The sequence below is a fragment of the Neolamprologus brichardi genome, chromosome 14 (assembly GCF_056152115.1).
Source record: "Neolamprologus brichardi isolate AB-2024 chromosome 14, ASM5615211v1, whole genome shotgun sequence".
Taxonomy (NCBI): Eukaryota; Metazoa; Chordata; class Actinopteri; order Cichliformes; family Cichlidae; genus Neolamprologus; species Neolamprologus brichardi.
Window position 1 is genome coordinate 35419875 of NC_142117.1, and position 27815 is coordinate 35447689.

A 27815-nucleotide genomic window follows, 5' to 3' on the forward strand; every position below is an offset into this window, starting at 1 on the left:
TGACTCATCTCTTTTGTGGTTGCTGTATAACTTTTTGGAAAGACTTTGAAAAGGATTGGGATTATTATTTTAGGGTGACATTGTATTAATAACCTTTTATTGAAATAGTTTAGAGGTGGTAAATATTTATATGCTATACTGTCTGTGTCATGCTGAATATTGGAGAATGCTTTTTATATCTCATTTTAAATCTTGTTCCAAACTGACATTGAGTTTTATTCTTAATCTGAAATTTAATTGTTATGTATTGTTTATATGATGGTATGTTGTACATGTGTTGTATGATCTAGAGTTTCTTTTTTTATTTGCTGTTATTTGGGATGGTGGGGATGAATGTTCACTCACAAATAGTCTTTCAGCCCTGTTGAGATTCTTTTGCTTTTCCTGCAGCTGATGGGTGGATGGTTTAAAGTAAATATTATTTATTGCAGTGATTTCTGTATCTGTATTCTGCTTTACTAGATGATCTGGATTCATATGCAAACCATTTTTTTACTATGAGATTTGCTTTCATTACAAACACTATCATGCTCACAGTTTTCAATCATTTTTTGTGTAAAAAGGGAGTTTTGGCATCACATTTACAACAGATCTTTATGCCACACTTGGCCGGTTTAGCAGGGATGTGTTGCTGAAACTGCACCTGCCCCTGAAAGCTACCAACTGTTCATCCACACAGAAATCTGTTCAATGGAGAGAGTATTTGGGTAAAAAGGCTACAGACTATCCAAATATCCCTGAAGGCTTGTTTTGCCAGGGGCTATCTGCCTGTTCTGGATTGCAGGTGTTAAACCTGCACATGCACTTCAGGATATCTCTGTCAAAATGGAGGGAATAGAAGCATGTAATGTTTTTTTTAAACCCTCATTCATATATTTCCACATAATTCTGCTTTATCCTTGACACTCCAATAGGCCAGTTCCTTGAAAAACAGGAATAGTTATAGGACAAGTAGACTCACCTATAACATAAGAGGAAAGACTTCCTACAATCAATACCACAGGACAACCTGGTCACTTGAAGGTTGAACAGGTGACACTCTCAAAAACAGAAAATCATCCTGATATCTTTACAGCGACAGAAGCGTAAATGCACAAAGGGGAAAAGGTACAAACTGCTGCCTAAGAATGCAGGAAATGTAAGAAAACCCTCTGGACACCCAACAGACCCAAAATGAAACCCCCCACCATAATTTCCCTTGTGCAAATATAAAGATCCTTTGAAATTTCTATGTGGAATCTGACCAGTATTACAAATAAAATAATCATGTTATGTTCCCAAACCTTATTTGACTGAAAAGTGCCCCAAGACTTTTAACCATAGAGGTTAAGATGTCCTGGTTTATATATATATATTTTAAATGTGTTTAATAATTTCAGTTTTATACGTTTTTAAAATTCTATCTTAATATTAAAAGCAGTAAATAACAATTGTCTAAAGTGGGGAAATATTAACTTAGATTTAAGTAACAATCTATGTCATGATTAAACTATATTCTTCACCATGGACATTTGCATACAAAAAACAAGGATAAAGGACTTTTTCATCTCATCAGTGGTGAAAAGAATCCCAGTGATGACTTTAAAAATATATATCCTTCATCATCGGTTCTTATCTTTTAGTCTTTGGCGCACACACACAAACAGATAAGTGAAGGAGTAATCTTTGCCCTCTGAGGCTGTTAATCATTCAGCTCTGATACCGTGAAGGTGGAGGAGCTAAAAGCTTAAAGAGAGGACTCACTCCTCCATCACTGGTGAGACGACACGGTTGCTAAACGGTCCGAGGATTCGTCCAGGAACACCAGCGAAATGAACAAAAGGAGCAGACTCCTGCTGAGGATCCGAGAATTCAACCCCAAACAGGTTTTCACCTGGTGAGTGAACAGAGGAGGCGAGAGGGGGAGATCAGCAGTCTGATTCAAAGTGGTTCAGTTACTTGTGTTTTATTTAGACTTTCAAGTGAATCACAAGTTGTTGTTTTTTAAGTTAAAAAGCTGCTGAATGGCACGGAGGCCGAGTAAACATTTCTCTAGCAGTTTTTTGAGGGGCCATTTAAGATCATATTATCTAGAAACTAAGTCCTTCAGGTGTGCAGCTCGGTTTACATAGACTGATGGATGCTTGTAGTCCCTAAACATATGCAGATCTCACAGCTTCTGATATTTTATTTACAGCATCTCACATATAAATTTCACATGAAATTAATTAAAACATTCCAAATCAGGTGAATGTTTTCACAGATGCAGTCAAGCTTTGAATAGACAACTTTATGATTTGCCTTCATGTAGGAGACATCTGTGAATATTAGCTGTGAACAACAGCCTCACCAAAGGGCCAATGCTTGAACAATTTTCAAAATGGCAAAGTAAACCAAAGTCCAACATTTTTTTCAAACTAAATGCAAATGACAGATTGAGGCTGAAAGATAAAAAGAAGTTATTCTTTAGCTCGACTTCATTAGTTATGCACAAGCAGTTTTCAAACCATTGTCTGTGGTTGGGCCACTGCTGTGTACAGCCAGGTCACTGTTGTAAGCCGGTACCCCTCTGCAGGGGACAAACCTAAATGCTAAACCTAAATGACAAGTCTTAACTCAACATTTTAAAAACAAACAAATATTTTAAGATCCTGCAGCATTCAGTACAGCAGATTATTTTTAAATAACATTTCTAAACGTATTTAGTCTTTTACTGTGCGTGTATGTGCCATGTCAGAGTTAACCCAAACCCTAATGTGGCATGGATGGTCTGCAGTAGGAAAACTTAAGAGAGCAGCCATTTTCAATTTATTTATTGATTTTAATTTGTGTTTTTGCTAAAGTTGTGTTTCATTTGCCTCCATATTTGTGAACCTGTGACACCACAGTTGCAGTGGGCTGCAGGCTGGATAATGAAGACTCTTTGTTGGAGCTATTTGTTCTTATTTTTTATTATTTTGAAATTGGTTAAAGTTTGTTGTTAGTTTACTTATATTTTGGGGTTTATTTACAAGTTTATTTGTCAGTTAATATTTTGTTTCAATGTTTGTTTGATGTTACTTTGTTAAATTAGTCAGTAAGAGCTGTAGGGCCATTTTGTTTCTATAAATAAAGAGACTGGTATAGGACCAGCATGCACTGGGGTGGGCCTATGGTTTTTTACCAGAGCAGGAGAAGCAGCAGGAAGTAACAAAAAAATGGATCTTGTTATTGCCAAACTGGATAAATAAACCATAAAAACGCAACTTTCAAGTTTGGACAGTGGACTTCTTTTGCCTGCGTACGAAATAGTATCTCAGTGCAGCAGTGGCTTGTGGACTTTTAATTGTGGGATGTTTGGTTTGTCAAACAAAAGGAATTGCCACTACACTCTTCTAAAAATGTTATTCGCAGCATTTATGAATATTTAAATATCATCTATTTTAAACTTTATTTCCAGTGTTTCAGCACACATCTTTACATTTCTACTGTTTTATTTTAAAGAGTCACAGGTTAAATTGTTGACTACAACTAATTTTTTTTGTACTTACATTTTTTTGTCAAATACATTTTAACATCAAATTATAAAACATAAAAAAACTTGCCTTTAAAGGAACAATGTGGTAGTTTACAACAGGAGATATGATTGATACCAAACGCTTATGTGGAACATAAAGTGAGTTGTGTTAGTTATACTGGGAAAACTCCATGTAGAAACATCATCAACCAAACACCTTGTGTAAAGCAAGCTTTACTCACAAACTCTTTAGAAAAGTGAAAAACACTTTGTATGTACATGTTGACCAGCATCATCTGCCAGGCAGGGAGGAGGTTTCTCTTAAATCTGCTTACAGCGACTTCAAAAAGCAAAGCTGCCTGTTGTGACTGTTGTTAAAGATCCACCGCTCATCTCTCTCTCAGGCAGCTGGCCAAGACGTTGGCTATGGGTCAGGGGCTGGCGGGCCTCATCTGTGGCACAGCTATCACCTCCCAGTTCCTGGCCTCAAACTTTCACGTGAACACACCCATGCTGCAGAGTTTCCTGAACTACCTCCTGCTGACTGTCACCTACACCACCATGCTGCTCTGCAGAACAGGTGACACCCGTGCTGAACACCTGAGATTAATGCTGAAATTTATGACATGCATAGCAACACTTTATAGCAGTAAAATGAAATCTTTATATGCCATATTACACATAAATACACAGAAAACTTGACCAGTCTTTACTGGGATATTCAGAGGCAGGTTTTTCCAAACTGGGTGTTGTATTGTGATCAGAATGTGTAAAGTAATTGTGATGATAGAAATATTGTTTTGTGTTGCCCTTTGCAAACGGACTAGAAAAGTAAAGCGATGTGGTTCTCTAACTAAAAATCTAAAATTTTCTTTGTAAATTTGTTAATTTGTTCTTCTAAGTTTAGGACTGTCCTTTTCAGAAATTTGTGAGATTTTGTCTTGGATTTTTTTTTGTAAATATGCAAATATATTTTGCTTTGCAGTGAGGCAGAGTGTCCTCAGGCTTGTTGCAGAAACAAACACATCAGTACTGAAGTTCAGGGGTGCTCCCCTTTAAAATGCAGGGGATGGCAATTTTTTACAGATTTTGAAGAGACGATGGTGGAAGTACTTGCTGCTCGGGCTGGTGGACGTGGAAGCAAACTACACTGTGGTTAAAGCGTACCAATACACCACCATCACCAGCATACAGGTGAGTAGACTTTCAAAATTTATTTCAGTGTGTTATGAAAGTGCCAAGATTACTAAGAGTGCAACCGCTCCTTCAGTACATAATGTAACATAATATGCTCAATCGTATCAATCGATCACTATCAATCTTTCCTGAAACGTAAACACATGTCAGTAAATTGTAACTCAAAAGTCACAGCTGGATCAGAAGCATTTTGGATGTTCCACACGGTAAATAATACAAATCAAATAATTCCATCAATTTGCTCCAAAAGGCACCACAAAAACTAGAAGTGTGGGGTTTGCTCCAAAGAATCGATCGTATCAATACCAGCCGGTATTGGTGTTGGAGTTCAGTTCACTTCAGTATGTAGCCCACTAAACTGTGTTAAATGAGTTGTCTTGAGGTTGAAACTGAAAGGTGTTTTGTCATTTTAACTAATTCTTATGTAAAAGAAAAAATCAGACTGAATTAGTGGTCATTAAAATTAGCTCAAAACAAATTAATTGATCCATCGCATACGTTATTGCACAGTTATCATTTCTGCCTCCAGCTGCTGGACTGCTTCGTGATCCCGGTCCTGATGGGTCTGAGCTGGTGGATTCTGAAGGCTCGCTACAGGCTGATCCACTCCGTCACCGTCTGCATCTGTCTGCTCGGAGTGGGGGCCATGGTGGGGGCCGACCTGCTGGCTGGGCGAGACCAGGGCTCCAGTAAGGAATTTTCCAAAGAGTTTACTCACTAATTAAATCCCTGATGGAAGACTATAAATTGTTTAATAAATCAGGTCAATGCAGGACACCAGTGAAAAAAAAACTTAACTTAGAGAATAGAGACAAAGTATGAATCCTAACACGTGAGTATTGATCTGATATCACTATCAGTGTTGGTATCTATCACTATTTGGATCAATCCACCCACCTCTACAGGACACAGAACAACACCAAGATGGTTACACTGAAAACACTCGAGTCTTCATCATAAGCTTTTATTCTCTTTATGGAAAAATACAACGAACACTTGGAATGCTGGAAAACCGACTATGATGAGTTCAAAGACAATCCGGCAAATAGAAAGAGCTACACGGGTCGTAGGTGGCTAATTGGAAACAGGTGATAATTACAAAAGAAGTAAAACTGAAAACATGGTAAAGAGGCCAGGAAGTGCAAAATAAAACAGGACGTGACCTTAACCTTTATATGAATCCTAAATTATGACACATATGATGTTTTGGATTTAAGTGAACGACCAAAGAAAAAATCCTTCACATATTAGGTAATTTTTAGATATAAAGACCTGTGTCAGTTTTATGTTTTCAAATCCTGAGACCTTCTATTACAGAAAAAAGTTTAGATACTGTCGTGAAGGTGCGTTTTTCATCCAAACCACAGTGTTTTCCAACATGTAACACAAACCAAGTAGTGTAAGTGCCTAAACCTAACCAGGTAATAGAGGAAAAGTATAAACCAAATACATGTTTTACACTTAGTGATGGAAAAAATCAATGCAAAACACATAAGAAATAAAGAAAACCACTTTCTCTATGGTTATAAAACCAACAATACATCCCATCGCCACCACTTTTCCAACCTTTTGCTGACTTTTTGGTCTCTAATCTGGGATAAAAGCGTTTTCCAGCCTGTGCATGACATACAGGGAAACCAACATTGAGGCAACATTAGCGTTTGTCTGATGATGTTGAACCTTAGCGATGATCTTGTTGTTCTCTCCTCAGCCTCAAACATCTTGTTGGGTGATGGTCTGGTGCTCCTCAGTGCTTCGCTGTATGCGGTGTCTAACGTGTGTCAGGAGTACACCGTGAAGAACCTGAGCAGGGTGGAGTTCCTGGGCATGGTTGGCCTTTTCGGCACAATCATCAGCACCATACAGATGTAAGTGTGTGTGACTGGCATCAGTTTTAGGACTCAGTGGACTTTGTGGCTTATCTGGTGTTTCTGTTTTTATTCTTACTCAGGGTGATCCTGGAGCGTAATGAAATTCCTGCCATCCAGTGGAGCTGGGAAGTCGGTGAGTACTGATCTAACTCAGGAACATTCTGAAGACAAAACAGGACTGCCGAAGCCTCCAGATGGTTACGCATGTTAACACATTATGAAACTATAAATATTTAAAGGTGCTATGGTACAGTCAACACAAATATCCCTTAGTGGATACTCTTTGGGACCTGAATAAACACAATATGTGTCAGAATAACTAATGCTTTAAACTATGAGAACATAAGGTTATGCACACTGAGATTTTCACAGTGAAAAAAAATAACAAACTTTATTAATAAAAGCCAGAAGAAAAGAACAAAGCTGGTAGGAAAACCAATGTGTCACAACCAACTAATGCGACAAAACTAACTTAAAAAAATAATTCAAAACATAAAGGCACAGAACAGGAGACACTAGGTCAATAATTCTTCAAGGAGGGCAAAAAGTAACAAAAAAAGAGAAGAAATGAGAAGAAAATTAGACTACAGGCAACTAAAATCTGATGTTTACAGCAGGGACCATGACAAAGGGGCAGAAATAATCTAACCCAAATTCACAGAAACACAGTTCTTGTCTCGTTTGTCACATTTTCTCAGTGAAAGTTTGAAAAAACCTTTTCTAAAAGGTTCTGTGAATTTTAAAAGACCCAAAACAGGGCATCACAGTCGGTCTGTTTCAGAGGGAAGAAAATACACAACCTGTTTGCCAAAATTCAGTTTTTAACAAATCTTTAAAGTTATGTAGCCTGGCACAAAGACACAGCATCACCCCTCATATTCCTTATTTCAGTAACTTATCTTTGAGTGTATAAAGATGACTAATTTAGAGGTTTTATTAGACACTTTTGATCACCATGTTGAAGAAGTCGACCTGAGAAATAAAGTGATTTTTTTCTTTCATGTTTGAGTTTTCTTTAATACTTAAATGAACTAACAGTGGTCATGTCTCTTCTCAGGACTGCTGTTCGCTGCCTATGCACTGTGTATGTATGCTCTGTACAGCTTCATGCCTATAGTGATAAAGCTAAGCAGCGCCACCTCCGTCAACCTCTCCCTGCTCACCGCTGACCTCTTCGGCCTCTTCTGTGGGATCTTCCTCTTCCACTACAACGTGAGTGCACACTCGGTTATTCTTGATTTATATATCTGACAGTCCTTTCCTTCAAACTCGCCTCAAGAGGAAACTTGACCTGCACTTTAACACCCTCCCCACTGTTGGACTGTAAAAAACAATTTTAATCTTAGTAAAAAGCATCACATCATCTGTCAATGTGTTGATCCTACAAGGTCATGACTACGGGATCTATCCAGTGTATTCCAGTATGTGATTCCTTCTCATTAGAGGGAATAATTTCACAATTTATGTTATTGGAAAAAGCCCACCATCAGCAGGAGCTGAAGTTTTATCAGTTTAATCAGTCTTCAAGTCTTCCCTCTGAACATCCAGCACCAGCATCATGCAACAGGAGGACTGATTATGATCTTTACCTTTACCCAAAGTTATGCATTTTTCCTACCATGGAAGACAGGCTCTGACAAGACTTAACTGCACATGATGTGGATACTTTCTGTCAGCAGCACAGACACTGAGAAAACACAATGAACGGCAATCAGTCAACTCTGGGTAAGGTATGTAGGTGTATGAACAGAGGCTTAGAACATTCAAATAAGAAAACACAACATTTTCTGTAGTTTCTGGATTAAACAACATGTTTCACTGAAATGGTATGCAACCAACAGGGGCTAAAAAAATGAAGCCAAAACAAAGTGAAACGACTGTAGTTCCTCTCACAGCCATTTAAGGCTCACTGAAACATCAAGTTGTTACTTTGTTGCTAGTTTGCCACATTCTCTTTTGAGATGATGCTTGAATTCTGCTTCTGCAGTGAATCCAATTAGGAGTCTAGAACAGCGGTCCCCAACCCCCGGGCCTCGGACCGGTACCGGTCCGCGAGAGTTGAGGCTCAGGTGTGAAATGTATAGTTTTCAGGGTTTTTATCGGTTTTCAGCGTTATTTTGTTATCGTTTTTATCGTTTACTCGGTTTTCCTTGGTCTTTTCACATGTGTTATGAATAAATTTTCTTTTTTTTGGGTACCGGTACTGGTTTTATTTTGTTGTATTTATCCGCGACACCTTAAACGCCGGTCCATGAAAATATTGTCGGGCATAAACCGGTCCGTGGCGCAAAAAAGGTTGGGGACCGCTGGTCTAGAACACTGTACATGCAAGTGGTCAGTGCCATTTCCAGCATTCATACCTGTGCAGGCTGCACTGACAGTGATGTTAAGTTACACATCTGGGGATGTGCACGTCCTCAAAATTGCTAATAACACACAGACAATAGGAATACTGAACACACATTAGATTTTTAATCTTTAGAGTGTGAAACTTTGAATAGATACAAAAATGATTTATTTGCTTTTTAACAGAGCTTTAATGTGTTTTCTAGTCAGGGTCAGATGAGAATCTTTTATGTCAGTTAATGACAGGACTTATTTCCAGCACACACACATATAAACACTGATAGTGTCTCTTCCCATCCCGTCTTTGGGTCATAATGACCTGCTGAGTGTTATGCACGCTCAGAAATGTTAATGAATAATAATGATAAAAGTTAAAATGTAACTCTGTGCTGTGTGTTCTCATGCAGAGCTCCATGCATGTATCCAGTTTGTGCATGTGTATCTGCTGAATATGAATCTGTCCCTTTTGACCTGCCAGTGAATTTAAATGAGTCAGTTCCACATGAGAGGTGGCACAGTATTCTCCTAATAAAACACTCACATTTTCTCATTAATAAGCATAATTACATTCTTTGTGTCAACATCTAAACTCCCATATTGTTTTTTCTTTAATTTAACCTTTATTTATACAGGTGAGACTCAAAGTGTCATTTACCAAAAAGACCTGTTCTTATTATTTACCATGAAGTTAAATCCTGCAATTAAACGTTAAACAGAGAAACTCATAAATGTGAACACAGATGTCCAGTGTCAGACTTTACACGGACATCATATTGCACATTCAGGATCAGAAATCCAAGTCAAATAAAAAGTTGTTTCGGATCCAGACTCGCCCCCTGCTGGTCATTGGAAAGAATGCTGGTTTAAGATACTTGGGTTGTGGCATCTCTTGGAGCTACATTAATCTGTTATAGTGTCTGCAGTTGGGCCAAACCCCAGCTCAGGTAAAATGTCATTCATAACTTGAACTCAATGAACTGGCTTTCCTTCTGCACTCATTTTTTTCATGCAATTTGAACATTCACTTTCTGCTCCTGCTCAGTTCTCCGGCCTCTACATTGTTTCGCTGGTGGTCATCCTCATTGGCTTTGTCGCCTTCAACGCTGTTCCGACTCCCACCGCTGCCACAGATTCCAGCCCCTCGTCTTCACCTGCTGCTACCTGCGAGGAAGGCTGCTCTGAAAACCCTGTGGATGCTCAAGAGCTGCAGCCGACTGAAGACAGGAGGAAGAGGAGCACTTCAGGGCCAGAGCAGAGCTACGGCAGCACAGAGCTCGGCACTAGAATGTGATCAGCTGGTTTACAGTCTGCAAACATGTCGTATATGTATTTTTAACAAGTTATTTATTGAGTTTTGCTTCTTATATGATACATATGGTACATGTAAAAACGCACAATACAGAAGTTTATGTAAAAAAAGATAAATAAAAGTGCAAATGCAAAAGAAAAGAGTGATTTAAATTTCAGCATTTACCTCTTTAAACACATTGTGTTTCACTGAGCCATACTGAAGGCTGTCTCAAATCCTAACATGTATCGTGAAGCTGCAGGAGGAGTGATAATCAGAGGTGCACAGGTGAGTCTTTCCTGGAAATGTCTTCTTTTTTTTATAAAACAGGCCCTGCACACAGGGAGTGCCTTTTATCTGTTATGATGATGTTTCAGTTAAGATTATTACATTTTCTACCCTCCACAATTTCTGTGTGTATAATTCAAGAAAATGTGTGATATCCTTAAATTAAAAGGGTTCCTAAATATAACACATTGCAGTGTCACACCTGAGATCATAAAACCGTTACTATGACGCGGTGTATCAAATCTCAAATTTTACTGACATCGGTTTAAGAAAGGACACCTTTGGATGGATGTTTCCCCTCGCCTCCTCCTCCTCATCTCTGGTGGGAGGGACTAATACAAAATCAGAGGAGGCAAGGAGAGTAGTCAAGGATTCAAGGGGAGGACCTTGAGGCTGTAAATTAGTATAAATATGCTGTGCTCACTTTGGACCCGACTTAACATCTAAACATGATTCTAAAAAGTTATCCAGCTTGTAAAATTTAACCTTTATATTTTCAAGCAAATCAGACTGTTCCAGACCATCAATGCAGAGAGGATGTGTCTACAGTTTAAGACTTTTATCATATACTGAGTATTGTTTCACTATGTGGTTATAAATAGTTGAAATTACAAAAAAACCTTAAACTTTTTGATAAAAACTCATCGCTATTTTACCCCTGAGAAATTCTGGAAAAACATGTTTCTGAGTTTTCATAATTAAAAAAATAAGTATGCCTATTTTATTTATAAGGATCTACATAGACTTGCTCCACATCCTTTAAAGGAATTTATTAATCAAAATTCAGATTGTGAAGTTGCACAAGGGCCACCGCTAGAGGGGAGTGTGGGGCAGTCTGTAGGTGCACAACATTTAGTAAATACAGGAGCTAAATGTTGGAATGGCTTACCGAAGGCAACAAAGGAGCGTTCCACATACACAGAATCTAAGGCACATATTAAAGTGATGGTGAACTTGGTCTGTGCTCACTGGGTTCAGATGTGCAGGTCTACATGATGCTGAGTAGCCTAAACATGGTGGAGAGGACCCAGGTCTAAGCTGCAGCAGCTGGCAGAGTAATGAAAAACCACCAATGGCAAAACCCACAGTGAAATTCAAAAAGGTAAAGGTGAGAAAACCAGTGGCACACAAGGAGCAATAACGAGAATAACAAGACAGAAGTGGAAACAATTAACCACAGATAAAACCGATATGCTGGCAGAAAACCAGACAGCAGGAAAATAAAGACAGGAAGTAAAAGCAAAGGTGACATGCAATAGAAAACAAAGTCACCAAGTAATACAAGAAGTCCAAACTAGGAGGAAGTCTTTGTTTGAAGACCGCTGCAGGCCGCACCTTCATGAGACTGGACTCAATCCTCTTATGTGACCCGCAGCAACAAGGGAGAGTGATGGGAGGCATCTTCCCAGTTAAACCAGTGAAAATGAGAAAAAAACAAAAATGGAAAATAAAAATCCGTCATTACAATCTTCTTCTCTGGTTGGTAACTTCCTGCTCAAACCTCCTCAGCCGCCTCCTCCTGAGATCCTCAGAGTCTCCTGGGTGATGTTCAGTTTCTCTTCGCCTGGTTTGTTCTGAAAAATTAAGTTGTGGCTAAGTGTTTAATTTTTAAATATAATTTGGCTCAAATGTATCTAATTTATTTTATAAAATTAAGTATTAATTTTAGCAGTGAAAGCAAACTGTCACTTCTGCCTCTTGCCTCGATGTTTCAGACTGTTTCTGATTGCCAGCTCTATCTGCTCCTCCTCCGTCAGTCCTGAGATGTAGTTCTCAGAATAATCAGATGTGTGATCCTCCGCAGGTCGTGGCTCTTCAAAATATTCTCGTCTGGTCCCGCTGTAGCCTGCAGGCACACATGTGCACTACAAGATTAAAGTTTCTAACTTGAGTTTAATTTTTAAATCTTGCAACGCTGGGTAAAAATGAAAAGGTTACAACAAAGAAAGTTAATAAAAATAAAAGTACTGAGTGTCTATAAAGCAGATTCACTCAAAAGCCAGGCTGCAGTGGCAGTGCTGGAACCTACATAACGCACTTTCACAAACCAAACGGTCAGAAATCCTCTCATCCTGATTATTCCTCTCATCTACCTTCCTACCAGTGGCCAACACTATGAAGCAGGATTTTGGCTCATCCAGATAACTAAACCATAATTTATAGTATATTTATACTCTATAGCACGTGTACTAACACGTGTATGTGCGCCGGACCCGCGTGATTTGAGACGTCCTGCCATCTTTAGCAGGTAATAAACTCCCGCCAAAGCAAAAATTTGCTCTGAGTGAATTCAGTCGTTGTTAATGAGTACATATTTAGAGTGTTTTTATTTGAATTGTTTTCTGGTTGTTTGTTGCACTCGGACATGTTCACAGACGTGTTTTCGTGAGCAGCGGTGTTCAAACTCCGAGACTGTAGCGGGAAACTGTTGGTTGCCTAGCAGCAGTTAACGAAAAGACCGGAAGAACGCAAACTCGAAAACGTTTGCGTTTATCCTCTTTTCCCCGAATATCAGACAAACTCGTTTAGCAGCGTGCTTGACCTTTGAGTTAGCTGAACTTCCTGGTGGTCTGTTGGTGGATTTAAGGAGGTTAAATGGATGAAAAAAAATTATCTTTCAGCTAGCTCTTGTTGCGCAGATGCAGCAATGCATGATGGGAAATCCTCCCGGTATTTGTAAAGCTAAATAACCTTATGGGGCTCTGTTGGAAACTACTTCATGTGTATATATAAATAGTGTGTAGTCCCAGCTTCCTGCAGGCTGTGTCTGTGTTGATTGTGAGATTGTGAGCACCGTGAGTGTGCAGGGTTTGTGTGTGAAAGACTCCCCCATGCGTGAGCTGAAGAACTCATACTTACCTGGTAGGAGAGATACCATGATCAAGAAGGTGATTCTCTCAGGCCGAGGCTTACCCATTGCACTCTGGCTTTGCTGACAGCCTGCGAATTCCCCAAATGTGGGAATCTCGACTACATAATTTCTGATAGTGGGGACTGCGTTCGCGCTCTCCCCTAATGATGTGTTAAAAAGAATTTGTGTAAACATTTGCGCTTGATAACTGTAACGAGATAATTTAACATGTGTATATGAAGATGATATGACTGGTGAGTGATTTTGAGTAGCGTGCAGTTTCCTCGTTTCTCCGCTGGAGGCCGGTAGAGCTCTGTAAATGTTCAGAGACGTCAAAGATAAGATAAGAAAAGAAGAATTTTATCCCGAGGGAAATTATTTTTTCATACACATGCTCAACGCAGCAAGAGAGACAGAGGAACAGGGGAACAATATATACAATAAGAATACTAGTATACAGTAATCTAAGGAGCTTGGAAAGAAAAGTGTCTGGACTTCTTTGAGTTGCTTGAAGATGTTTCACCTCTCATCCGAGAACGAAAACAAGAACGAACGGCTTGTCATATATAGGTAAGACCTGGAAGGGGCATGTTTGGAGGCATGGTCCCACTCCTGAAATTCAGATAATTTATCTCCAAAAATAAAGTGTTGAAGATAAATTGAGGCAACCTCATCATGGATCCTAAAGTGGTTCGTCTTTCAGAAAGTGGGCACCCAGGTTTTAAAAGCTGTACCAGAAAACTGAACAAACAGTCTTTCTCACTGGATTATTGCATATTCTATAAAACAGTGGATCCTTTATGTTTTCTATAACATTGCTGTTGTACGTCTTGATGCATTCTCAATCATCCAGGAAAGTAAATCTCCAAAAGTTGATTCTGTTCATCTGGATGTAGCGTTTTGTGGGAGAAACGTTTCGTCCAGATGAACAGAATCAACTTTTGGAGATCGCTGTTTTACCTGAAGAGCTGTAGTATGAACGCTGGCGTGAAGAAACTCCATCTGAAGATATCATATCTGATTGGAGAGACAGAAAAAAGCATTTTCAGATTCATATTTAAGTATTAAAGATTTCTTTCACACAGGCACATGCTCACACAAATACAACATGCTGTAACTGCTAATGTGATGTTTACTGATCATGACTGTGTATTTTTGTTTTATTTGTTTGCAGAATGAAAAATTCATTTGCTACACAAACTGAGAAAGCAGCATTCAGACCTGCACATGCCTCCATGATGGTCTTCAGTGGACCCACAGTGTAGAGCAGACCCACCAGGACACCTGCCAGGTGGCCAACCAGAGAGGTCCTGAGAGAGAGCAGCAGGGAAAAAGACCATGATGATAAAATATCTGCTCAGTTTTAGATAAAAAAAGATGCTGCCTTCAAAATCGATTTTGTTTTCTAGGTGATCATCTTGCACTGGAGCAGTCTCTCACCCAGGAGCGATTAGATAGATGAGCACCAGCTCCACCCAGCTAGCAAAGCGATTGGACACCCGAATATTCATCACGTACGTCACACCACCAGGGTTGAAGTGGTTATTGACGATCTTCAGCGCAAACAAGACCCCTGCAAACAGATGTGGTTGTAAAATTAAGGAAGGAAACAAAGGCCGTGTGAAGATATTCTTATATTCTTTAACAAAATGTTATAAATATCTCATTATGATTAGTTGATTAATCATTTAGGTGAAAAAAAAAAATTTAGTCCAAAAATGAAAATAATTCAGTTTCTGTGAGAGGAAGAAAAACAGCAAATCTTCTCATTTTAAAAGATGAAAGTTTAACCTTCTGGCAACGTATTATAGTTATTATGTTTAAATTAGTGTATTTAGCTTAATATAGACTATTTTTACTTACTTATTTTATATATTTGTTTGATTTTATAACTTGGATTTATTGTGGCTGCAGGATTTTAAACATTCAACTTCAAAAATATTAATGTAGAGTCATTTAGTTATGCTGTGTTTAGATTTTGATTAATTCAGTGTCATTTTCTCAGGTGTCATAGTTCTGGGTTCAGGACTTTAAATTCATGTTTAGTTCAGGTTCTTTACATCTTGATGTATTCTCAATCATCCAGGTAAGTAACTCTCCAAAGGTTTATACTGTTCATCTGGACGTAGCGTTTTCTGGGAGAAACGTTTCGTCACTCATCCAGGTGACGTCTTCAGTCTCAGCTGACTGCAGGTTTCCCCAATCTTATAAACAGTACATTTGCATAATGACTGAAACCAGCCCACTGAATGAACAAAGGGCTGGGAGGTCAGTTCCTTAATCTTAATTATGCAAATTCTCATGACCATTGATCAACAACCACTGATCAATGGCCATGAGTCCCATTCACAGAGAGTTGGGGAATGGCTGCAATCACAGCATTGTAAGATGGTGACAGATATACCCTTAGGCTCCTCCTCGATTCAGAGATGGTCTTTCCCTTTTCACGTAAATGGCCTCCTTGACTCCGCCCTCAAACCAGCGTTCCTCCCTGTCCAGGATGTGCACAGCCTCATCATTGAAAGAGTGTCCACTGGCCTGTAGGTGTAAATAGACTGCAGAGTCCTGGCCTGACGAGGTAGCTCTTCTGTGTTGTGCCATCCGCTTCGCCAGAGGTTGTTTGGTTTCCCCGATGTATAAATCCTGGCAATCCTCCTGGCACTTAACAGCGTACACTATGTTACTCTGTTTGTGTCGAGGGACCCGATCCTTGGAGTGGACCAATTTTGGCGCAGCGTGTTTTCGGGTTTAAAAGCCACAGAGACCCGGTGTTTAGAAAAAATGCGTCTCTGCTCTGTTCCGATACTCCTGACACGTATGGGATCACTACAGGTTTTCGCTTGGGCAACGGTTGTCCTTTTCTGCTGGATCGGCTGGAGCTTTCTTTAGGAGCCTTCCCAGCTTTGACAAAAGTCCAGCTGGGATAACCATATTTACTCAGGGCCTTCTTGATGTGCTGTTCTTCTGCCTCTCTGGCTGCTGTGTCAGTGGGGATGGTGTTCGCTCTGTGTTGTAGCGTCCTGATGACACCCAGTTTGTGCTCCAGTGGATGATGAGAGTCAAACCTTAAATACTGATCCGTATGTGTAGGTTTATGGTACACGCCAGCTTTTAGATGTCCCCCATTACTGATGGAAATCTCACAGTCTAAGAAGGCTAACCTGCCACTTTTCATATCCTCCCTGGTGAATTTGAGGTGTCATATGAACTTTTGGAGATTCTGGTTTGTATATTTTATTGTTTTTAGATTTACGTTTTGTTTTTGTTTCTAGTTTTTTTCTAGATGATTCATTTTGTTCTTAAGTATTTTAGCTGTCTTTTATTCATCTGTGTTTTTGTATCTTTAACTTGTATGAGGTCATTAGGATCCTTGGTCTTAGTTGGTTTCTGTTAGTGTTTGAGTTTATTCACGTTTCACCAGTATCCACTTAAATGTTATTGTGGACAAGGTCACTAAACTAAACCCAGTCATATTCCAAGAGCACTGATCTAGAGGGGAGCTGCCCCAACAGGTGTGGTTGGTGGCCTGAAAGTGGGCCTGCAAGGTTACATGGGGCTGCAGGGCAGGGTGGACATCTGGAGGACAGGGTCAGAATTTAGTCCCCTCACCCATCAGCTGCATCCAAGCTCTGCACTGCCTACTGGGTACAACCCATAGGATCAGTGACTGGTCTATTTGAACAGAGAGCCGATCCAAACTTCCTGTATTGGGATGCTGGTTCCACAGATCAACACATTCAACTACCAAAATTTTACATAATACTTCAAAAGTTTGAAGTATTATGAAAAAATAAATGCTGATGAATCACTCCTTCACTTTTTTCTTTAACAGTTACTTAAAGTACTTTTTTAAAATTTTATCTTGTTATACATACATCTAGATTTTCTTCCTTTGAATCACTACTACTGCTGGGAGTTTGTACCTGAGAAGCCGACAGCACACTCTCTGCTGAAAGCCTGCACATATTCCACTAATGGATCAGAAGAATCCATGCCCTCCATGAGCTTAATCATCAGCGCCTGCAGCAGCAGGTACACCAATCCAGTGAGCAGAAAGAAGACTGACAGCAGGTACAGGAAGCAGCTTCCACCCAGACGCCGCTCCAGCCTGATGCCTTTCCACAGGAAGGACGCCATGTTGAAGTAAAGGTGCCAATCATCGATGTGATGCAGGGGGGACAGGAAGAGGCGTCGCCACTCTTTATTCCGGTACACCTGATCAAGGCTCATGCAAGCCTGGACACAAAGTAAAAACAGTCGTATGCAACAAAAACTGCTTTTGATTCTTTTTAATACATCAATAATGTGAATCCAAAATCATTGACAGGCGACTTTGAAGGCAGGATGTTTCAGCTGATGGTTCAGTATGGAGAATGCTCCTGCACACGTTTTATTATATTCGTCAGCCGAAAAACCATGAACAAAAACCAGTTTGTCAGTTCTGTTTGCAGCCATGCAGGTGTTGGCTGCCACAGAAGCACCGCCATGTGGGCTGTTTGTTTTTTTAAATCCAGTTTCCTCTTTCTGTTGCTAAATTATCCAACAAGATTCTCGCCTGTCTCTCTGTTTAAAGGTTCACCTCAAGGTTTTTCCATTTTTTGCTCAGACTCATTGTGTCATCATTAAAGACATGATTCTCTTCAACCGGGAAGATAATCTTCAATTTTTATGACTTAATTATGTATTTTTGCCTGTCATCCGAATGTCTGCCATTTTCTGGTTCAATTCAATTCAATTCAATTCAATTCAATTCAATTTTATTTATATAGCGCCAAATCACAACAAAAGTCGCCTCAAGGCGCTTCATAGATACAGAGAAAAACCCAACAATCATATGACCCCCTATGAGCAAGCACTTTGGCGACAGTGGGAAGGAAAAACTCCCTTTCAACAGGAAGAAACCTCCGGCAGAACCAGGCTCAGGGAGGGGCGGGGCCATCTGCCGCGACCGGTTGGGGTGAGAGAAGGAAGACAGGATAAAAGACATAAGACATCTCCTGCTTATTACAAAAAAAACCAACTTCTGATTCTGAGGAAAGTCAGTCTAAGATGCAATCGCTGCACTGGACGTTTTGTTCATAAACGAAATATAAAATTACAGGTTAATGTCTGTCCCAACAGGTACAGTTTAAGTAGCAGAGAGGTGCTGCTATCAAATGTCATTGGTTAACTGATCATCAGCAAGTGAGAGTTGGACTTGTGTTTTAGCCACAGGACCCAGGCACCTTACAGTCATTGACTAGAGACCATGAACTTTTCTGTACACTAAAGTATTCTAGGGTCATATGTGAGGCCATCTGTCAGACGTCTAAAGCTTTGGGTCATGCAACGGGACAATGATCCCAACACAACAAAGCAACAAAAGAAAAGAATCAAGGTGCTGCAATAAACCAGTCAAAGTCTAGACCTAATCCTAAATAAAAGGCTGTGGCTGAGACCTTTAGAGAGATGTGTGTAAATAAACACCTCAAATTCTCAATAAGTCTATGCCAGGGTGCTGGAAAGGAGAGTTTGTCCGCCAGTCAAACCTCGGATACAGGAGGAACAATGCGGTTTTCGTCCTGGTCGCGGAACACTGGACCAGCTCTTTATCCTCTCAAGGATACTTGAGGGTGCATGGGAGTTTGCCCAACCAGTCTACATGTGTTTTGTGGACTTGGAGAAGGCATTCGACTGTGTCCCTCAGGGTGTCCTGTGGGAGGTGATATGGGAGTATGGAGTCTGGCCCATTGCTACGGGCCATTCGATCCCTGTACAACCATTGCAAGAGCTTGGTTCACATTGCCGGCAATAAGTCGGACTCGTTCCCGGTGCGTGATGGGCTCCGCCAGGGCTGCCCTTTGTCACCGATTCTGTTCATAATTTTTATGGGCAGGATTTCTAGGCGCAGCCAAGTGGCGGAGGGCTTTCGCTTTGGTGGCCTCAGAATCTCATCTCTGCTTTTCGCGGATGATGTGGTTCTGTTGGCTTCATTGGGTGATGGCCTCCAGCTCGCACTGCAACGTTGTGTGAAGCAGCGGGAATGCAGGACCCAATGCAGGATCAGCACCTCCAAATCTGAAGCCATGGTTCTCAGCCAGAAAAAGGTGGAGTACCCACTCCGGGTCGGAGATGAGTTCCTGCCCCAAGTGGAGGAGTTCAAGTATCTCGGGGTCTTGTTCGTGAGTGATGGGAGAAGGGAGCCGGAGATCAACAGACGGATTGGTGCTGCGGCCGCTGCACCGGTCCGTCGTGGTGAAGAGGGAGCTGAGTGTAAAAGCAAAGCTCTCAATTTACCGGTCGATCTACGTCCCTACCCTCACCTATGGCCACGAGCTGTGGGTAGTGACCGAAAGAACGAGATTGCGGATACAAGCTGTGGAAATGAGCTTCCTCTGAAGGGTGGCTGGCCTCTCCCTTAGAGATAGGGTGAGAAGTTCAGCCATCCGGGAGGGGCTCAGAGTAGAGCCGCTGCTCCTCCACATCGAAAGGAGACAGCTGAGGTGGTTCGGGTATCTGACAAGGTTGCCTCCTGGGCGCCTCCTGGGCGAGGTGTTCCGGGCATGTCCCACCAGGAGGAGGCCCCGGGGTAGACCTAGGACACGCTGGAGAGATTATATCTCTCGGCTGGCCTGGGAACGCCTTGGTGTTCCCCCGGATAAGCTGGAGAAGGTGGTTGGGGAGAGGGAGGTCTGGGCTTCTCTGCTTAGGCTGCTGCCCCCGTGACCCGGCCCCGGATGAAGCAGAATAAGATGGATGGATGGAATTCTCAATAAACTGAAGCAAGATTGTAAACAACAGTGGGCCAAACTTCCTCCACAACAATATGAGAGACAAAGTCAAAAAGAAAATGATTCCTTTTTCTGTTAACGAGGTTTTCCAAGCTAATGAATCATGACCTGTACTTAGTATTTCACAGGACTGTTCAAGTACAACGGCAGTACCACCCCAGTGACAATCCATTATACTACTACAGGTACAACAAGGTACTTTATATTAGATGAGGGCCTGTATTTGATGTTTATACACTGACAAATATCTCCAATTCAAACCAAGACTGGGCACTTCAGTGGCTTTTACAGTACTTCAGAGTGACTGCGTGTTATGGCCACTCTCCCGGAAAGAGCTGAGGAGAGCCCCAAATGAGGGGTGATGCCCGTGAGCTCCACCGGCAGCCAGCTGTGCCAGAGTAACCGAGCCACAGGCACCAGGCCCTGACAAACAGCCACCAGGAGTGAGCCGGTGCGTACCTGGATGCCCACCCCCGGACACAAAGAACCACCAATGCATTGATGTCTGAGGGTGTCTGCCACTGGCAGGGGAAGTGGTGGGGGGGAGGTAGCCCTCCATACCTTGGAGGGCCTGAGATGTCCCTAGAGAGGTGGCGTCTGATACCCAACCTGACATATAGACACAAACAATCGGGCACACACAGATACGACCCCCCCCCCCCCCTCCAATGCACACATATGCAAATACTCAGCACTCACCCAACATGGAGACAGACATAAATAGACAATGTACACACAATCACACTCCCCAAGCGTACTTTATACCCCCGGTCTAGGTACCCTTGCCCCTGGAGGGGGGAAACTGCACCCAGACCCAGGTGGTGTCACCCTTTTCCCTGCGGTGGGGAGAAGCAGACCACCTCGACTCCCAGCAGCAGGGAGGCCCCACATTCCAGACCCCAATCGGACGGCCAACTCCTCCTCCCAGCGCCCCCACCCCCACCCCAACAGGCAACAGAGAACGGGGGGGGGGGGGGGGGGGGGGGGGGTGTGAAGACTCCAACCTCCCTCCGCCCGCTCATATGTAGTGTTGATGCATGTGTGTTCTAAGGTGCATTTAAAACCCAGGAGGGCATGGAGCTACCTGCCAGAGAGCAGCAGGGCCCTCAATGTATACGTGTATTTGGCTGGCTAGCTTCCTCAGTTCAGTTCAATTTTATTTTATTCGTCACAGCAACAGTCACATCAAGGCGCTTCATATCATGAGGTAAAGACTTTACAATAATTCATAGAAACTCCAACAATCAGACGACCCCATCTTTAAATCCCATCATTTCATCATACCACTCTTATTCAATCTATATAATATCATATAATGTTACAGTGGGGAGTTACCTTCAGTGGTGGAGCAGGAGGAAACACGTACAGGTACACATTGAATCCCAGGACAGCCAGGGTGATGGCTGGGATGTTTCCCGGACCCTCCTGGAACAGCTGGACAAGCAGGAGCAGGAGGCCTGCCTGGAAACCCCTCTGCATGTTGAAAGCTGAGGTTTAAAGGAACTGTTTGACATGACAGATAAAGACAGACAACAATTCACAGTTCTGGCCAATTTAGAATCACCAATCACCAAACAAACACGGACAATGAAAAGTAAAATTGATTGTATTACCACCGACTATATAATTTACACTTATAAACACAAACAGACAAAAACCATCCAGCCAAAAGAGAATATTACAGTTTTTGTTTTAAACCTTTTATTAAAAACTAGCATGTGTCAAAACTTCTTTCTCACAGCAGCAATACTGAAGGGACCATTTCATGTAATCACATCACAGTCTTTATGATGAAAAAACACATTTTATCCCCCTAAAGATGGCCACTCTTTTGCTGTTATTGTAATCGAAACATTTGTAGATCGACAAAAAAAGTTTAATTAAAATATACTAGTAACATCTTTTGGCGTTTGACAAAATTAATTGCAATTAAACATTAAACAATGAGTGAGCATAGCCATGATTTGGGGGAAAAGCACGTGCCTACGCACATGCAGAGTGGGGTTGGTTTAGGTGGGGGATGATACACGCCATAACATTACTATTTAAGTCTTTAGCTGACTTCTAAAAGAGCTCAGTGCTGCAGGCAGAGCTCTCCAGTGGTCATGCGCTGCACAGCCTCAAAGATCTCCCTGCACCCTTAGGTGGATGTGCAAGAACAAACAGATATAACATGATAATAACTGTGTGCTGAAAAACGCTCAAATACACATTCTCTTGAGCATTTATCTGCACTCCTTTAGCTCCCTAAATGTTGAACTGCTCCTTTAATGTTTCTTTTTCACAGATGAGTCACTTTATTTCATTATTTCATGAATTAATGACAAAGATGGGGTCTATCTAATAATATCTAAAAAACAAACAAACAGAAAAATGTTTAGCATCTAGGCTTGTATAGACCTGTGCATCACGAGATTAGCGGTGCCCAAACAGTTACAGCCAAACCTTCACTTTTTCCACATAATGTAAACACGAATCTGCAGTCTTTAGACTCAGCAGTGTCTGCTCCTCGTCCTCATTATTTCTCTTTTAATAAGAATCAGCAGAATCTGAACAAACTTACAGGTCAACTCCGTCCCGTCTGGCGATGTGCTTGTTTATGCATGCTTTGGGTGGGGAAACACACTTCTTCTGTCGTCTGTCTGCGCGCTCCCGCCGGGGCACGAAAATCGAAAGTGATACCTCAGAGAAGAACGACCCCGCGCAATAAATTAATAAACAAATAGCAGCACAAACAGTTTGATTGCCGGTGAGCAATAAATCCATCAGAAGGCAACACGTCACCCTCGGTATGTTTGCACAGCGAGATTTCATTGGCTGAGGACGGAGCTGGGCTTTAGAGACGATCTGAAACGCATCCGTGTAAATCCTGCGCCGTGGATGCTTATATCCTATTCCATCTTCCATAATTGCATTTCTATTAAAATATATGAGTTTATGAAGAACAGCTAACAAACACAAAGCTCTGCAGCATGTGATAACTAATCGCTCTGAGCCCAGGGTGTGTGTTAATCACACCCGGGTTATGTTTCTGTGACGTGGATTCACTTACCCTAACACCGCTGATCAGGATTACCGACCACACTAAGCTGGTTGTTAACTTGCTAAGTTAACCCAGGTTTCCCCTGCGCGTTCACGGGAAAGGGTGGCACTGTGGCACATGATCAATCTAAAAGTGGGCGTTTCACTTTACTTCACCCTGCTGTTTATTTCTAAGGTGACGGCAGCTCTGAAACGTTAAACTGGATTAATTTTTAATGGAGGCCGTTTTACTCTCTGAGCTGCAGACTCGATGTGGCACAGGCAGCACTCAGGGAAATAGATGACAAGTCTCAATTTCATCAATTTAATTTGGCCATACCAACAAACATGCCAAGCCTTGTGGACTTCATCACATCAGGTCATATCATTCACGTAGAGCAATTTGGCAGATGCGTGGATTTAAAAGGACCAAATGGGAATTCACTTCCTGGTCTCATATCAGTTTTCTCAATAGAGTAACTAGGACTGTTCGATATAACGATATATATCCAGTGTTGGGAAGGTTACTTTTAAAATGTATTCCATTACAGAATACAGAACACATGTCCCAAAATGTATTCTGTAACGTATTCCGTTACGTTACTCAATGAGAGTAACGTATTCTGAATACTTTGGATTACTTAATATATTATCATGCTGTTTACAACTACATGAATGTTCTATTGCTGTGATTTATTACTGTTACTGAAGGTCCGCGGCTCCGAACCGTAGTAAAGGGACCTCTGGCTAATACGGTGGGTTCTGTGTCGGCTCGTAGCCGAAATATAGCTTTACTTTGTTGTCTGGGTCAACTTTGCTAGCGAGAGACAGAGAGAGGCGTTGAAAGGCTGCTCCAACGGAACTTATTGTTTTTGGAGGAAAACACGAACACGGTGTACAGTCGAGTCTTAATAGCTTACTTACAACTGGGCTCGTCAGGCTCTCTTCTTGGCTGCAGTGGTTATTATTATATTTACATGCTTCCAGCTCCCGTTTTTGCTCGATGGCAGCTCGTACTTTTCCTTTTTCTCCCTCCCTCGCTCACAGACACATAACGGGTATGGCAGTCCATTCTCCCTGCAGCACGGACTACACTGCCTATGATGCTACATTCTTTAGAGCTATACCTGTAGCATTCTGCCTATTAGCTTAGCACAACAACAACAAAGGCCTCTCTCACCCAGGAAACACAGAGAGCGAGCGTCACCCTGTAACCATGGCAACCATAACGCTGCCACCTGGGACAACAGTACGTAGCTGTCAAACAAAACCCAAACAGGCCTGACCCGCCACAATATGAAACAGGAAAGTACTGCCGTGTAATCCATTTATTTCAACAAAGTAACTGTATTCTAAATACCACCTTTTTAAACGGTAACTGTAACGGAATACAGTTACTCATATTTTGTATTTTAAATACGTAACGGCGGTACATGTATTCCGTTACTCCCCAACACTGTATATATCGGATGACAATATAAAAACGTCTATGTTTCATTTTATGCTATCGTTTGTTTCGTGGTGTCGCAAAACAAACTGTTTACAGCAATGGTCACTGTAGTGGCTATATTAATTTCTTAAAGTTCTCTCTTTCTCTTATATTTAATATAACCACACTATGGACAGACAAGTGCCTGTTTTTTATGCGTTGTCCTTAGCAACAACGAAGGTAAAACCATCATGTGTCCGCTTGTTTATTTTCTACATAAACCTTTCACAATAAAGCTCAAGATCCTGTTGAGACTTTTCAAAATAAACTGAATCACGTGAAAGAGCAGATTATTTACGGATGAGAATTTAAAAAGAGCCGCCAGGTGCTAAAAAATAAACCTTAGACTCAAACGTTAGAACAGGCTTTTCCCCGCAGCACGCCGTGTAATAAATACTCACAAAGAAAACGGCGGCCGTTACAACTTATGTCTAAAAATGTATCGTTTCATGCATCGGTTAAAACACTCGACTCCAGGTACACGACGCGTAACTGGAAACACTTCCCGCAAGACGAGCTGCCCGAGATTCACAGAATTTACAGAAAATGTTACATTTTTGTGATTTATATTGTTATCGGGCGATAGATGTCTTATATTGGGAAATGAGATTTTGGTCATATCGCACAGCCCTAAGTGTAACAATGATGCAAATATTAAAACAGAGCAGTGTGATTTAATTAAAAACATACTTTTATATTTTATAGAAACTTGTTCAAAGGAAACACTTTAAGCTCAAATCTTCATTCAGTCCAGCAGATAACCATCGTTGTTTTTAGTGCCGCCTTTGACTGGAAGTGTCACATGGAAAGCAGAGAGTATGGACCCAACTGCAGACACTGATGAATGGACTTACACTATGGCTGTGTCCCATTTCAGGGTCTGCACGCTTGAAGTACGCGCACTACGTGTACTACGTACGGTGCGTACTATAAGTACGAGAAGTGCGGAAGTGAGAGGCTTGTGAAATGGGACGGTATATGCTTCGTCGCGCTGTTCAGGTTGCCTAGCAACCATGATACTAACCGCGAGACACGTTACATACAGCTTTGTTTGACAGAAATAAAGGAGAAAATTGTTTTGTTGGTCAATCATTTTTGTTATGACATCACTTTGATCAGTTGAGTATCTGAGGCTGAGACCACAGGACTGTAAAACATGATTCAAGGGCTTAATTTCTGTACTGAACAGTCATTTAAGATTAGCTAGTAAATAATAATTAGTTAATGTTGTTCATGAGACTAAAGTCATCTCACTATGGTAATGTAAATATAATATGGCCAATATTATAGTATTGTCAGATTATTATGATATATATATATATATATATATATATATATATATATATATATATATAATCTATATCACTGACTTTCAGCTTGTTGTGTTTGTGGATATATGACTGACTTTAATTATCCATAAAATCATCAGATTCTCTGTAAGATTAAGGTCGACTATATGTATATTTAGAAGTAGAGGCTTTAAAACCAAGTTAATGCTGAAAGTACAAACATCACTAGTGTCACATAACTTTGCCGGCATGTGGCCAACAGCAATGTTTTAATGTTCTTCATTATTAAACATTCGCACATGAATAAGTGACGTCATATTCAGTACTTACTTTTGACAGTTCACTCTTGGCCGCTCCCTTCTGCCATATTTTGTGGCAAAATTATCCACACCCACCGCCGCGCTATGAATTGTGGGATATATGGGACCACGAAGCGTGCACCGGACCACGCTTGATATTTGGGGAAATCGACGGCGCATTTGGAGTATGCATTTCAAGTACACTTCGAATTGGGACAGCCGTCGTCGCGTGGCGGTGACGTAACCGCACTTAAAATGCGTACTTCAAGCGTGCAGACCCTGAAATGGGACACAGCGTAAGTGTATCTCTGATGGTGGCAGGAACAGAATGCAAACAAAAGCAGACAGTGACTAAGAACTAAACTAAACCTAAACTGGGAGCAGCTACAGAAGCAATACAAAGGAATTAAAAACCTGACAGTGAGAGACATGAAACACAGACCATGAAACCTGGAACACGGAGAAATGCAGCAGGTGATACACAGATGATCCACACAGATAAAGGGCTTAAAACACACAGGGATAACGAGGGAATGAGACACAAGAGGAGGGGAGGGAGAAATCACACAAAATCAGGGGAAGCAAAACTGAAAACACAAACATAGCACACGAGATTGTCAAAGTAAAACAGGAAACATGACACAAACCTGACACTGAAACAATGAGAAGTACAGACATGAAAACATAACTTTACTAAATGTGACGTAAGGAACATGGGGGAAGCACAGACACAGAAATCAAGAGACTGGAAACTAAATAACAATGAAATCAAAGATTATTAATAATTCAAAAACACAAAATGATGGGTCACAGATCCAGGACCGTTGTAGCATCCCTGGCTGAATGATGGTCTCTTATACTGATGCTTTACAGAGGTTTTATTGGAAATGTTATTATTGAAACATTCAGTGAAGACACCGTAAGAGCTAGGAGCAAAACAAAACCAGCAATATTAATACATTAATATTAATAACATCAAAGGAAACAAATTTCTCCTGCTCACATATAGCATATACATCAAATTTACATCACTCAACTCATTATATCATCTCACTAACTTACAACTACACATAAAGGTCAAGGTCAAGGTTAACAACATAAACTCTATTAAACGACATTTTGATTGCATGTAACTTATTCCGTTAAAGGAAACATTAACAAACCTTGTGCCACTGTCAGCCAGGTACTAATTGGCAAAGGAAACGTACATATTTTTCACACTATTTACCATATCCTAAAAGAAACGTTACTAACAGCCCTTTAACGGTTTTGCGCCAATTTCCTGTTTCAAAATAAAAGCACGGATTTCAAAATAAAACCGAAGTGCCTTTCAAACAAACGTAAAAATATTTACCAAATTTAAAGGTCATTTACACCGTGACGGGAGGAGCTACACAGCAGGGGAGCCGTGCTTGGGTTTATGGTCAGCGAACATCAGGGAGATGAAGGCTGGATCGATCTGAAGACACTATGACTGGACTGACTCGGTCCTTGTGTGTCTGTGTGAGTCTGTTTGTGTGATCAGTGTTTTCTGTTGTTGCTGCAGATACTAAACTGCAAGAAGCAAAAGAACCACATGAAGCTGACGTCACCTGTCTGACACTGAACACATGAATCAAACTGTCCTAGAG

At 41.1% G+C, this 27815-nt stretch overlaps 2 protein-coding genes and 1 non-coding gene across 3 annotated transcripts; 2 read left to right on the top strand and 1 right to left on the bottom strand.

The window, feature by feature from the left end:
• The first annotated feature begins 1766 nt into the window (after positions 1-1766).
• Positions 1767-10180, top strand: LOC102781417 (queuine/queuosine transporter SLC35F2-like). The gene is made up of 8 exons (XM_087851731.1): positions 1767-1876; positions 3880-4055; positions 4542-4669; positions 5202-5361; positions 6384-6540; positions 6624-6676; positions 7601-7755; positions 9932-10180. The coding sequence occupies exons 1-8, from the start codon at positions 1812-1814 to the stop codon at positions 10178-10180; spliced, it is 1143 nt and encodes a 380-aa protein (XP_087707857.1). The 5' UTR covers positions 1767-1811.
• Positions 10181-10978: 798 nt separating this feature from the next.
• LOC102794948 (rhomboid-related protein 4-like) lies at positions 10979-27452 on the bottom strand. Its single transcript, XM_087851732.1, has 8 exons — positions 27348-27452; positions 21422-21589; positions 17240-17552; positions 14757-14889; positions 14538-14626; positions 14277-14333; positions 12168-12311; positions 10979-12039 (listed from the first exon to the last, which is right to left on the bottom strand). Exons 2-8 carry the CDS (start codon positions 21563-21565, stop codon positions 11927-11929), a joined length of 993 nt encoding a protein of 330 aa, XP_087707858.1. The 5' UTR covers positions 21566-21589; positions 27348-27452; the 3' UTR covers positions 10979-11926.
• LOC118453654 (U1 spliceosomal RNA) lies at positions 13317-13480 on the top strand. Its single transcript, XR_004843389.2, has one exon. It is a non-coding gene; the product is annotated as a U1 spliceosomal RNA (small nuclear RNA).
• Positions 27453-27815: the final 363 nt, after the last annotated feature.